A 14,002-nucleotide genomic window follows, 5' to 3' on the forward strand; every position below is an offset into this window, starting at 1 on the left:
CCTAGAAATGTAGGGCGTGATAGGACCTCAAGATGTCATCAAGTCCAGCTCTCTCTGCCGAGGCAGGACCAAGTATCTGTAGATTATCTCTGACAGAGCTTTGTCCTACCTGTTCTTAAAAACTTCCATGGACAGAGACTCCCCAGCCCCCCTTGTAAGACTATTCCCGAGTTGACCTGCCTTAGCTCTGGGGACACCCACACAGATTGTAGTGGTGAGAAGCTCTGGAGAGAGAGGAGACCCCAGTGAGTGGCAGCTGGGTAAAGAGACTGAAGTTGGGAGGAGAAACATTGACGTGTCCAAGGTCACCCAGGCTGTCTGTGACCGAGCTAGAAATAGTTTCTAGTGCCACCGTACTGCTGTTTCTGAAGGTCTCTGCCACCCTGGTGTTTTAGGCACTGGTGCAAACCCTTAGTACAGACAGAATTTACACTAGTGCACTCTGATTGGCACTGGTGCACCATGTCCCAGTTTGAAGGTTTGAGGTGGGGGTGGGGGGAAGTGACCTCACAGAGGCCTGAGGCTGGCTGAACAGTGCAGCTGGTAAGGGAGGGGCAGCAGTGAGTGCTGGAGGTATGAGCCAGGAGCACAGCCCCATAGGGCTGGACACTGACTTCTCCTGACCCAGGGGACACCCCCTAGCGAGGTGGTTTGTCCATGGATGCACAGGCTGTCTTGGCAGGGCAGCTCATCTGCAGTCCCTGCACACCTCTTCCTCCAGCCTAATACAGTGTGTTCTGGGGGCTTTCCAAGCTGCAGGTGACGGGGCTCTGGCATTAACAGGGTCTGTTCCTGGCTCTGTCACAGACCTGTTTACTGACCATGTGGAAGTCACAGCCCCTCTCTCTGTAACGCTGTCTTCAGTGACTCGAGAGCACGAGCACCAGCCTCAGGCAGACTGGTAAGAAGCAGGGAACAAACCCCAAATTGGGTGTGAGGTCTGTATGGAGATTTCACCAACCAAGTATCCAGTGTAAACACTTCAGGCACTGTAACAGCATTAACATGGAATCACAGACAGTCTCCTTGGGTGATCCCATATATCTTGCCACGCAGGTGAGCTCACCTTCGTGACAGATGATCCCTTACTCCAGAGATTCTCAACCTTTTTCTTTCTGAATCCCCAATGACGGAGATTCCGCAACCTCCCTAGGCAATTTATTCTAGTGCTTAACCACCCTGGCAGTTAGGGAGTTTTTCCTAATGTCCAACCTAAACCTTCCTTGCTGCAATTTAAGCCCATTGCTTTTTATCCTGTCTGCAGAGGTTAAGAAGAACAATTTTTCTCCTTCCTCCTTGAAATGACCTTTTATGTACTTGAAAGCTGATCATGTCCCTTCTCAGTCTTCTCTTCTCCAGACTAAACAAACGCAATTTTTTCATTCTTCCCTCATAGGTCATGTTCTCTAGACCTTTAATCATTTTTGTTGCTCTTCTCTGGACTTTCTCCAATCTTTCCACATCTTTCTTGAAATGTGGCACCCAGAACTGGACACACTATTCCAGTTGAGGCCTAATCAGCGCGGAGTAGAGTGGAAGAATTACTTCTTGTGTCTTGCTTACAATACTGCTGCTAATACATCTTAGAATTATACTTGCTTTTTTTTGCAACAGTGTAACATTGTTGACTCATGTTTAGCTTGTGATCCACTGTGACTCCCAGATCCGTTTCTGCAGTGCTTCTTCCTGGGCAGTCATTTCCTATCTTGCATGTGTGTAAGTGATTGTTCCTTCCTAAGTGGAGTACTTTGCATTTGTCCTTATTGAATTTCATCCTGTTTACTTCAGACCATTTCTCCAGTTTGTCCAGATCATTTTGAATTTTAATTCTGTCCTCCAAAGCACTTGCAACCCCTCCCAGCTTGGTATCATCCACAAACTTGATAAGTGTAACAGAGAGACTCTGCTGCTGGGAGGGTTTCACCATGTGTCAGAGGGTTACACCCTGGTGGGAGGGGGCTAGGCCTGTACTGGGATAAGGTCACTCTCTGCATCACAGTGTGGCAGAACCTGGAACGTCCATTAGCAGGGAACAATGCTGGGGGGAATCGACATGTGGAAAGGACAGAAACCCTATCTGAATTCTCTCACATTGCCCTTCTCACCCTGGCAGGCTACAGAATAACGTCCACATTTCGCCCCAAATCATCCCCTCCTTCCAGCGGGAAGGGAATGGCTGCAATGGAGCTGGCTCAGGTAAGGGATTCTCAGGGAGCTGGTGGTGGGTTCTGCTTGGAGGGAGAGGAGCAGTAAATGTATAGGAGGGTGGGAGGCAGGAACTATCTAGGGTGCGGAACGGGAGGGGACAGGATGTGACAAACCTGCTGAGACTTGTGTACTCTAGGGTGAGATGGGTTGTCACCCCGGTGTGCAGTCTGGGGGGCTTCTGGGAACCGCTGTGCCCTCTAACCCTCAAGCTGGGCTGGCCCTTCTGTCACGGAGTGTGGGGGAGTCTGGTCCTGCACCCCTCTGCCTGGGACTCTCAGTGACTCTCAGCCAGCCAGTAAAACAGAGCTTGGAGGCACAGCCAGGACCCCTCAATCAAGCCCCTCTGGGGTCCAGGAAGCTTTGTCCCCTAAATTCCAACCACCCAGCCCAAAACCGAAACTAAACTCCCCTCCCTCCAGCTGTCCCCTTCCTTTGTCCACCTTCCCGGGCAAAGGTGTTGACACCCCTCCCTGCTCCCTGGCTCAGGTTACAGGCTGAGCACTTGTCTCTCACCTAAAGTAATCCCCGGCTCTCCCATCTCCCACACAGACAGCCCCTACTCCATCACACCTTCTCACACTGCTTTGCTGGAGATTCAGCCAGCCTCTTCAGGCCCTGTTATCACCCTACACAACAGCAGGTGGCACCATACACCCAACTAAGCTACCTGAGTGCTTTACCTGAGCCACTCAAGGAGAGAGAGAAGACAACAGCCAATTTCCCAGCGATAAGTGTTAGCTTATCAAAAGCAGATGACTTACCAAATGACCAAAAACTCAAAAAAGCCTAACATACTAGATGGATAGAATTTGAATTAGCAATTTCTCACCCTGACTGATGATAGAAGCAGTCCCCCAAGTTTCCATACACAAGCTAGAAATCTCTTTACCCTGGGACCAGCACTTCCCTCAGTTCAGTCTTTGTTCCTCGGGTGTTTCCAGGAGTTCTCTTGTGTGGGGAATGAAGCCAAGAGATGATGTCACACCCACCTTATGTAGCTTTTCCATATGGCGGGACCCCTTTGTTCCAAACTCAGTTCCCAGTCCAGTTTGTGGAAAAATACAGGTACCAAAATGGAGTTTAGTGTCAAATGGTCTGGTCACATGCACTAGCATGTCCTGCTGAGTCATAGTAGCAGTGACTCATAGGCTGGCTGAAACATTCACAAGAAGGCTCAGCTCTTCCATGGTCCATTGTCTTTGTTGATGAGCCATCAGCTCTGTCTGGCTTCTTTGTTGTACCTGAAAGGCTCGTTGTGACTGTTACCCAGAGTAAGCACATTTGAAATACAGATACAGAGTCAATATCCATAACTTCAGATACGAACATGATACATGCACACAAATAGAACAATCATTTTCAGCAAATCATAACTTTTTCAATGACACTGAACATGATGCATCTTGCACAAAATGCATCATAATTATGTCCTAATCATTTGATAATCATACCACTAGGCTGCATGTGGGGTGTAGTGTCAGGGCCTAATTTCAAGGCAAAGGTGTTGGGAATGGAACTTCCCCTCTTTGTGGAACAGGAAATAACCCTCCAGCCAGGGCTGGGAAAACTTCCCAGACTCCCAGTGCTGAACCCTGAACCTACTGACACTTCATTAGTTACCACCAACCCCGATCTTTGTGGCAACTGCAAACTTTATCAGTGATGATTTTATATTCTCTTCCAGGTCATTGATAAGAATGTTAAATAACACAGGGCCAAGAACCAATCCTTGTGGGAACCCCCTAGAAATAAATCTACTCCACCATGGTTCCCCATTTACAATCATAGTTTTTAATCTATTTAATGTATGTTGTGTTCATTTTGTATCTTTCTAGTTTTCTAATCAAAATGTTGTGCTGAACCAAGTCATACGCCTTACAGAAGTCTAGGTATATTACATCAATACTATTAGTTGCAACCAAACTTTTAATCTCATCCTATCAGGATATCCAGTTAGTTTGATTGGATCTGTTGTCTCTGAACCTTTGTTAATTGGTACTAATTACATTACCCTCCTTTCATTCTTTATTAATTAAATCCATATTCGCTGCTCCATTATCTTGACCAGTATCAGACTAACACTCTTGTAATTAGCTGGGTCATCTCTTTTACACTTTTAAAATATTGGCACAGCATTAGCTTTATTCCAGTCTTCTGGAATTTCCCCAGTGTTCTAAGTCCTAATTATAATCACCATTAAAAGTCCATCACACTCCTCCACCAGGGCTTTCAAAACTCTTGGATACAAGTTATCTGGACCTACTTATTTAAACATGTCTAACTGTAATAGCTGCTGTTCAACATCCTCGTGAGTTATTGTTGGAATGGAAAGACTGTCATCCTCAACGTCTTATATGACTTACATCATCCGTTTTTCTCCAAATCCAGGAGAGAAATATTTATTGAACACTTTTACCTCTTCTACATTATTTTTGATAATTCTGCCATTTCCATCTAGTAATTTGCCACTTCCATTGTTAGGATTAATTTTGTACTTAATATACTTTTTAAAAACTTCCTTCTTATTTTCATAAATTGGTCATTGATCTCTGATAGCTTCCCTTGCCAACTTTCTACAGTTCTGACCTTCTGTTCTTTACTATTGACTTCCCCTTTCTTCCATATATTTTATTTTGAGAGTGTTGGGATTCCTACCAGGGAGCCACCAGCAGGGTCCAGAGACAGCCTCATCTCCTATATTAAGCTCTGGCTAGTAGGTATGTGATAAATGTGAAGACGCTGCCTCCGTCTGTCAGCTGGGAGACACAAAGGTTCTCTCTTTCCACCCTCTGATGCCGCCTGGCTGTTCTAGGCAAGGTGGGGTGGGACTCTGTTAACATGTGCCTCCCGGAGCTTCCATTTCCCTGGTGCAGCTGTTCCCTGAATAGTGGGGTTGTGGGTGGGGCAGCAGGTACTGAGTGTTGGACTCTTGCTCTTTCAGGGGCTGGTGACCTTCGAAGAGGTGGCTGTGTATTTCACCAGGGGTGAGGGGGCTCTGCTGGACCCCGCTCAGAGAGCCCTCTACAGGGGTGTCATGCAGGAGAACTATGAGACGGTGACCTCGCTGGGTAAGGAGTCCTGTCCCCTGGGTTATTAGAAGCTGTGGGGTCTCTGAAGAACCTGAGCAGTAATAACTTTATACCTTTATTCATCATACAAGTTTTGACAAGTTTCCTTGCCCCCCCTTTATTTGCCTTATCTCCCACCCACTAGAATCATTTTTGGACATGTGCCTTTTTGGTGCCGTCAGTCATTTTAAAATTGCATTTAATGTGTCCTTATTGGCTACATGAATAACTGTAGCTTTCATGCCTTTCCCTCATTTTAAGAGGAAAATACGCCACCTGTAGAATTCTAAATTGAGTAAATAGGTGTAAGACTCATGCATGGCTTGTGTGACAGTCAGATGAGCTCCTCTTTCGATAGGAGAGCGTATAATGTTGCCATTCAGGACCCCACGGATGAAGGGAGAACAGAGCTGTGGGAGGGGAGGAGAATGGGGGAGTAGATAATTCTGGGGTGCCAGGACGTGGGGAGGGTGTGTGCAGGGTTAGAGCTAAGAAGCAGCAGGGAGGGATGAGGTGGTGAGAGACGAGGAGGGAACACAAGACTCTCCCAAGGTGCCGGCAGGTGGTGCTGGCTGAGAGTAATGGGAAGAAGTGGAGAGGAGTGTGGAGGAAGGGCACCGAGGAAGTGGCTCAGTCTCAGGTGTTGAAGCTAAGTGGCCTGTCCTTGTGGAAGAGTGGGAGCCCTTGGGGTCTAGTGCACTCAAGAGGCACCTCCCAAGGACTGTTTAAAAGCCAGGGCATTGCAGAGATCCTATGGATCCATGACAGTGCCAGAGGTTCAACCTTATGGGGAAAAGATATAAAACAAGAAAAGGATCTAAATGCGTGTTTACCATCGCTCCCTCTCAGTCCTCATGGGAATCCCTGATCCGTTCCAAAGTGTATTAAAACCTTCCTTAAAGGCTCACCTCTTGGTTATCAGGTCATGTCCATTTGTTAGAGGGTTTTCCCTTCACCCTCCCACTTCCCTGGTTCTTGTCACGCAGACAGCAAGCAGCGAAAGACCAGAAGTCTGAAGCACAGATAATGCGATGTTTATTGGGGTTATTTCCAAGCAAGCATATTCCACTGCCCTAATGAACTTACACCTAGAAAAATTAATTATGCAGCAGACAGAAACAATTAGAGAACCAGAAACAAGGTAAAAGTGGTGGCCATAAAGATAGAACAATACAGAAATGAGGGTTTCACAACCACAACCATTGAGAAGGGATTTCTTGCCAGACAGGCTGCTGTCAGACTAAGTTTTCTTTAACCACCTTAAGATCTGTTTCTTTATCTGGTGCTGATGGGCACTATCGGGACAGGATCATCTTCCTAACAGCCCAATAGCACCTTATTTCAGTGTGACTGGTTTGGGATGTCAGGATGTGACCCTTCGCTTCACAGCTTATGGCTGCCCCTGGTGCTGAGCCAAAGGCCTTAGCCTAAGAACAAGGCCTCAGACTATCCTAGTGAGAGAAGGCCCATTCACAGGCAGACTGTGATTTTGATTCTTAGCTAGACAAAGTGATAAAAATACCCCTATGTCCTTAAAGTCTAGGCTTTACAGGCAGGCCTGAATATCTCTATTCTAACAGTGGGTTCTAGCCCTTCCCCCATTCTGTGTCTGTCTTGTCTATTTAGATCAGGGGTCGGCAACCTTTCAGCAGTGTTGTGCTGAGTCTTCATTTATTCACTCTAATTTAAGGTTCCGTGTGCCAGTAACACATTTTAATGTTTTTAGACTGTCTCTTTCTATAAGTCTATAATATAGAACTAAACTATTGTTGTAAGTAAAGTAAATAAGGTTTTAAAATGTTTAAGAAGCTTAATTTAAAATTAAATTAAAATGCAGAGCCCCCTTGGACCAGGGCCAGGACCCAGGCAGTGTGAGTGCCACTGAAAATCAGCTCGCTGCCGCAGGTTGCCTACCCCTGATTTAGATGGTAAATTCTTCAGAGCATGGGCCATCTACAGTTCTCTGTTTGCACTTTGCCTAGCACAATGGGGACCCACTGTTAGTTGGTCGTTAGGCACTAAGGTAGTGAATATGATTTGTTATAATAGTAACTCTCCGGCCACTTTGAGCCAAGGAAGATGGCCTTGGGATGCGTAGTCTTATTTGGGGTGTGTGAGTAATGTTGATTTGATTAATCAACTTTAATTTGTTTTGTAGTTATATTAATTAATTAATAATACTTAATCATTTATATTAATTAATATGGGTTTAGGCTCGCCAATTTGTTTGATCAGAAGATAAAAGTTCGTGTTTCGAATCGGGTTCCACAGAATTGATAAAGGGACCTTTCGGGGTATGACAGGAAGCTCACACGGAGACAGATATAGTCATAACGACTTTTTATTAAACTCAATGAAATAGTGAGTAAATTGAATCACAGTAATACAATTGTAACTCTGTAATTCTACCTGTTTTACAAGAGATACATATGATGATACAATATTATGTGCTGCAAACTTTGGTTAATATTCACCCCGTTTTGATAAATTGGTGTTGGCCTCACCTCTGGCGGTTCCGGTTTCACACCCCTTGCAGAGGAAACTAATGCAAAGAGCTGTCAAAGCTACTTTAGAATTTATTTTTTAGCTCAACTAAATAATCTGATACACAAACTAAAATAACATTTAGAGAGACCAAGCTTAGCCGAGTCCCTTTTGAACTTAAAGTTTGAAAAGAAAATAAGTGCAGTCTATTACTGGTTAATAGCTGTTGTAGATGGATAGCATGAATACGTAGTTCATAGAATCATAGAATCTCAGGGTTGGAAGGGACCTCAGGAGGTCATCTAGTCCAACCCCCTGCTCAAAGCAGGACCAAACCCAACTAAATCATCCCAGCCAGGGCTTTGTCAAGCCTGACCTTAAAAACCTCTAAGAAAGGAGATTCCACTTCCTCCCTAGGTAACCCATTCCAGTTCTTCTCCACCCTACTAGTGAAAAAGTTTATCCTAATGTCCAACCTAAACCTCCTCCTCTGCAACTTGAGACCATTACTCCTTGTTCTGTCATCTTCAACCACTGAGAACAGTCTAGATCCATCCTCCTTGGAACCCCCTTTCAGGTAGTTGAAAGTAGCTATCAAATCCCCCCTCATTCTTCTCTTCTGCAGACTAAACAATCCCAGTTCCCTCAGCCTCTCCTCATAAGTCATGTGCTTCAACCCCCTAATCATTTTTGTTGCCCTCCGCTGGACTCTCTCCAATTTATCCACATCCTTCTTGTAGTGTGGGGCCCAAAACTGGACACAGTACTCCAAATGAGGCCTCACCAGTGAAGATGGTGAAGTGTAGTGAAGAAGGAGGAGGTCAAGGTGGGGGCGGGGATACCATAGTGAGGTAGGTTACCTCTTTTTATAGAAATAAATCCTTCCTCTTATGCTGGAAATCCTTCCTCTTATGCCCAAATTTCAGTCTTCCCCCATAGAAATGTTAGGGTACGCTTACTCCATAGGCTACTATGTGTGTGCGTGTGGATGGCAGGTATCTGCGCACTTGTAGGGTACTTGTTAAGTCTGTGAGTACAACTTTGAAAAATCCCCTTTGCTATTCTTCATTGTCTGTTGGTCTAGGTAAAGGGTCTTAGACCTAAGCGTAGGCACTTTATTTGGGTATAGGAAAAACAGTTCCTTTTCTGGGTAAAAGGGCACAGGATATAGCTATGCTAACTTTGCTTTAGCTTAAAATGCAGGTTTTTGGCCTGTAGGTTTCTTGCAGTACAGCCAAACATATTTGTAATAGGAATTAATAAACCTATCACAATACTGTACTTATAAGAAAAGAGATATTGATGCAGGCAAGCAGATGAATCCTGAGGGCTACAGATGTTACTGCCTAAAAATGAGATGGGGGTTAAAACTATGGACTATTCTTTGTGACAAGTATCCCACCAATTCCACTGACCTCCCTTGTTTTCTTTCCCTGCAGTAGGGTATCCAATTTCCAAACCTGATGTGATCTCGCAGCTGGAACGAGGGGAAGAGCCGTGGGTCCCGGACCTCCAGGGCTCTGAGAAAGAAGTGCTCCCAAGAGCTGCCTTCGCAGGTGAGGAATCAGTTAAACAACTCAACAACTGCTTAGGAATGCAGGAAACATTTGGGATGCCCTACAAAGACCTTGTGAGCTCTCCAAGTTCAGGATTGTTCCCTGCAGATGTGGAATCATTATGGCAGATGTCACTCATGGCTTCCCTCCTACCCTGACTGACAACTGGCAGCAGGTCCCTCCCCGATCTCACTTTCCCCTGAGAGTTATGGTGCAATGAGGATCCAGAACTGATGCCTTCCTCTCTTTTCTGTGGAAGGGTTTGGGGAAAATGATCTCCTGATAGGTTTGATCTCTCCCACATATATTTTGGTTTGTTCATCCCTTTTTCCACTCCTCTCTCTGACATTCCCTTTTTCTCAGGCACAGGGAGTGACCTATGTCTGGATTCTCTCTGTCTCCCATCCGGCGAGGGGATGGTGAGTGAGAAGGAGGAGGAGAAACCCCAGCAGGAAGACACTGTGCAAGTAGATCCACATTGGATGTTATCAGGAAGATCCAAAGGGAATGTTTCCAGGAGTTGTGCACTCCCAGAAAACACAAAAGCCTGTGAGACTCAGCAGAGGCCAGAGGAAAACTACAGTAGCCACTCAGACCTTATTCCACGCAACAGAATCAACTTGGAAGAGAGACGCTACATGTGCCATGAGTGCGGGAAAAGCTTCAATGGGAGCTCTCACCTTATCAGACATGAGAGAATCCACACAGGGGAGACGCCCTACACGTGCTCTGAGTGCGGGAAAAGCTTTAGTCAGAGCTCTCCCCTTATCACACATCGGAGAAACCACAAGCGGGGGAAGCCCTACACGTGCTCTGAGTGCGGGAATAGCTTTGGGCGGAGGTCTCACCTTATCAGACATGAGAGAATCCACACTGGGGAGACGCCCTACACGTGCTCTGAGTGTGGGAAAAGCTTCAAGCAGAGCTTTGCCCTGAGCGCACACAGGAGAATCCACACAGGGGAGAAGCCCTACACGTGCTCTGAGTGTGGGAAAAGCTTCAGTCGGAGCTCACGCCTTATCAGACATCGGAGAATCCACACAGGAGAGACGCCCTACACATGCCATGAGTGCGGGAAAAGCTTCAGACAGAGCTCAACCCTTATCAGACATCGGAGAATCCACACAGGAGAGACGCCCTACACATGCTCTGAGTGCGGGAAAAGCTTCAATCAACGCTCTGCCCTTATCAGACATCAGAGAGTCCACATGAGAGAGAACTGTAATAAATCCCTTGACTAGGGCTGGAGAAAGCTTTTTTCTTTTTAATCACATTTGCTAATTCCCACATAGTGATTTTTGCACCATCTTCACCGTGGTGTCTCAGCTCCACCAGATCAGTTGCCTGCTTCTGCCTTTTGCAGCTCACCCTTCTTTGGGGTCAGTCCTGTGATCTTTTCTATCAACTCCTTTCCTTTTGAGTCGAAGGAGTGTGTCCCCCTCCAGCCAGGAATGTTTGTCAGCTCCAGGTGGGGGGAGAGAGGTTTGATTCCAACAAGCTACACTGAGGCTAAAGCTACCTGTGCCTGACATCCACTAGGGCTGCACATGGCGTTGGCTGCTCAAGTTAGTGATCTTGGTGTAACAAGACAATTATAGTTGTAGAGCAGATGCAGCCCAGGTGCAGGGGTTGGCATTAGCTTCCCCCTTGACCTGACCTAAACTCCATCACTGTTCCTAGTCTTAACAAACCCTGAGCATCACGGTTATACTGTTCCCCCATTTCACAGCAATTCTTAGTCATCGAGTTCACTCTTGGGGAAGAAGTTGTTTCATTCCCAGTTGCTCTGATGTTGGTTCAGGTTGTGCTGCAGAGCAGATATTTATACTACCATTTTTCTCATTTAAAATATATTGAACTATAAGAGAGCGGGAACAGGGCAGGGATGGGGAAAATGTCATTTCACCCTCTGTAACAACAGAATAAGATGGGAATAAGGAAGCCCTCTGATTTACCCCATCATCATCCCAGTCCCCCTGTTGTGCAATTGGTTAGGTCAGTATTTTTTCTAAAGGGCTGGGAAGAGGATTCCCTCGTAAATAACTTGTAACTAAACAAAGTGCCCATGCATTGAGCTCCCAAAGCCGTTGTGGCCCAGGCCCTGCAGGGAGTGGCTCCTGAAGAGATCTCCTTCCCCATTAGCTGCATGTTGCCTATTATTTGGCAAATACAATCCCTAGCTAGGTAGAGATGGGAAACATGGAAGTGACTTTTCTCTTCAGCTCACCCCTGGGAGATGCTGCAAATGTGTAGAAAATGAAATCCGTGTTGAATGTGCTGTAGCTGCAGAAAGATACCTATTTTTAATAGAGACCTGACATTTGGTGTCTTACAGGGATTCTAAACCGCACCTGAATTTAGTCCCTAATTTAAATCTGTGCCACCAGATTAAAGAAATAAAAGGGCACAGTAGGGGGAGTTGTACCTCACTGTCACTACTGATCTGTTGTGCGGTTGGTCTTCTACGCCAGAGAAGTGTCAAATTACTCCAAGTAAGGTCAAAGATTTGACAAGAGCTCAGGTAGAAATTGCAGGTACTAGTGGTTGATTTTCACCCCTGAGATGGAAGCTGTGGTGACCTGTGGCCCAGGTAAACTATTTTTAGAATGCTGCTCCCTAGTTAAGTGGCATTGGTCACACTCCTGAAGGACGCCATGATTAAATTGGGCACAACTGTCTTTTACCATTTGGATCCAAAGTTAGATGAAGCACAGAGAAACATCTGATTCCTTCAGAGCCATTCCATGCCTGCGGATCCCAATCTGGCTGCCTTGTTGGACAAGAAGCACTTCCCTGCTGGCCAAACAATGGTAGCCAATGAGGGAATGTATCCAGTGATGAGCTGCCAAAATCATAACAACTGGTTCCCTCCTCTGAGGAGGGAACCGGTTGCCCCCCCTCCCCGTTCCTTGACGCCCCCCCCCTTTTTTTTTTTAAACTGCGGCTGGGGCCCGGACGCCGGGGCAGGAGCTGAGCCCCCGCTGCGCCCCACCAGGAGCCCCCGCCGCCCGGACTCCGGACCGGCAGGAGCCCCCGCAGCGCCCCCCCGCCAGGCGGCAGCAGCCCCCGCCACCTGGACCCCGGACCGGTGGCAGGAACCCGCGCCGCCCGGACCCCAGGGCGGCAGGAGCCCCCGCCGTGGAGCCCGGGGCAAGAGCCTCGCCTCCCCAGGTTACCTGCCTGCCTGCTGCTTGTTCAGGCTTCCCGCGAACATCTGATTCGCGGGAAGCAGGGCAGGGGGAGGAGAAAGGGGGCGGAGCAGGAGAGCTTGGGCCAGTTTTGTGAAATTTAGCAGCCCTTATAGAACTGGTTGTCCTGGAACAACCGGTTCTAAAATGGCTGCTAAATTTAACAACTGGATCGCGCGAACCGGTGCGAACCGGCTCCAGCTCACCACTGAATGTATCAGATGCGAAGTTCAGACTGCAGGATACTTGAATGCTGAGTCCAGAGTCTGTGGTTTAGTCTAGGCCTGCACAACTCGTAAAGCAGCGAGGGCCATATTACTCCAAAGAAAACAGCTGAGGGATGAAACCCCCCCGGCCTCACTGAACACCAGCGCCACTGAGCCCCTCCCTGAAACAATCCCCCCCGAAGCGCCACCCGCCCCGTGGAAACAAACCCTCCTTCCCCAGCACTGCCCCACCAAAACGGTGGCATTGAACCTTGGTAATATAGCGGGCCCCTAAGGTAGTATAATTAAGGTAAAAGGAAAATGTATTTTTGCTAGAAGTAGAATAAGATCTTCCCCTCACTTGGTAATCAGTTGCCCTGTTGAGTGAATGAGGTGGGACTGAGGAAGGCGTGGAAGGCAGCACCTCCAGACAGCTGCAACCCTTGGAGAGGGGCTGGGAGCCAGACCAGATCAGCAGAACAGGTCAGCCACTGATTCATAGCTCGTCTCCTCAGTCCCCTGCTGCCGGCTCACCAGCCCCCCCCACTCGCCTCCTCAGCCCCCCCCTCCCGTGCTGCTGGCTCACCTGCCCCCTCGCCTCATCAGCCCCCCTCCCTCACCTGCTATTGTGTCCTACAGGAGGCCTGTGATACGCAGGGGGTCAGATTAGATGCTCTAATGGTCTCTTCTGGCCATAAAGTCGACGAATATCTGAAAAACTGAGTGTAGCTTTGGGAGCAGCGTCTGATGTTTCCCTGTCTAGCCGGCTTGCTGCCTAGAACGAACGCTCCTTGAGTGGGGTGATCCACAGGGAGTAGCTCAAACCTCCAAAGGGCCTGGCCAGGGGCAGGACATTGGCCCAGCAAGGGAGGGGTGTGGCAGTGACATCACAAAGGCCTTTTGCAGGACCTCAGCCTATTGGTCAAAGGCGGTGGGGAAGTGGTGACCTCACAGAGAGATGCTGACATCAGCCAGGCAGGACAGGGGCGAGGGGCCAGGGAAACCTCAGAGACCCCTGTGGCTTTGCTCCAGCAACTCTCCTTCTCCAGGTCTCTCTCTGAGGACTGAGAGAGTATTCGGGTTCACGGACGTGAGCGCCAGGAGGAACCTCTTTCGAGTTTTCTCCTTCCCTTTCAGTGATTTTACTAGAAAACAGCCGTCCCTGTTTAGAAGGTAAGAGCCTCCTGGAGGTTTGAAACCTGTTCAGTCTGATCCATCTGGTGACAGTTGAATTCTAGGCATGGAAAACAGGAGCTTAAGAAGGCAGAATTTTATTGCGCACCTGAGATTTT

At 47.5% G+C, this 14,002-nt stretch overlaps 1 protein-coding gene across 1 annotated transcript in view; it reads left to right on the top strand.

Annotated features, from left to right (window-relative positions):
• Nucleotides 1-14,002, top strand: part of LOC120381700 (zinc finger protein 850-like) — a gene marked incomplete at both ends in the record, with an annotated part of 483,140 nt that overhangs the window by 293,637 nt on the left and 175,501 nt on the right. Inside the window, one exon of the mRNA XM_039499823.1 lies at nucleotides 9,948-10,510. Within this exon, the coding sequence (XP_039355757.1) occupies nucleotides 9,948-10,510 (563 nt within the window). The remainder of the gene's footprint in view (nucleotides 1-9,947; nucleotides 10,511-14,002) is intronic.

This window comes from Mauremys reevesii, linkage group 14 (assembly GCF_016161935.1).
Source record: "Mauremys reevesii isolate NIE-2019 linkage group 14, ASM1616193v1, whole genome shotgun sequence".
NCBI classification, from domain to species: domain Eukaryota; kingdom Metazoa; phylum Chordata; order Testudines; family Geoemydidae; genus Mauremys; species Mauremys reevesii.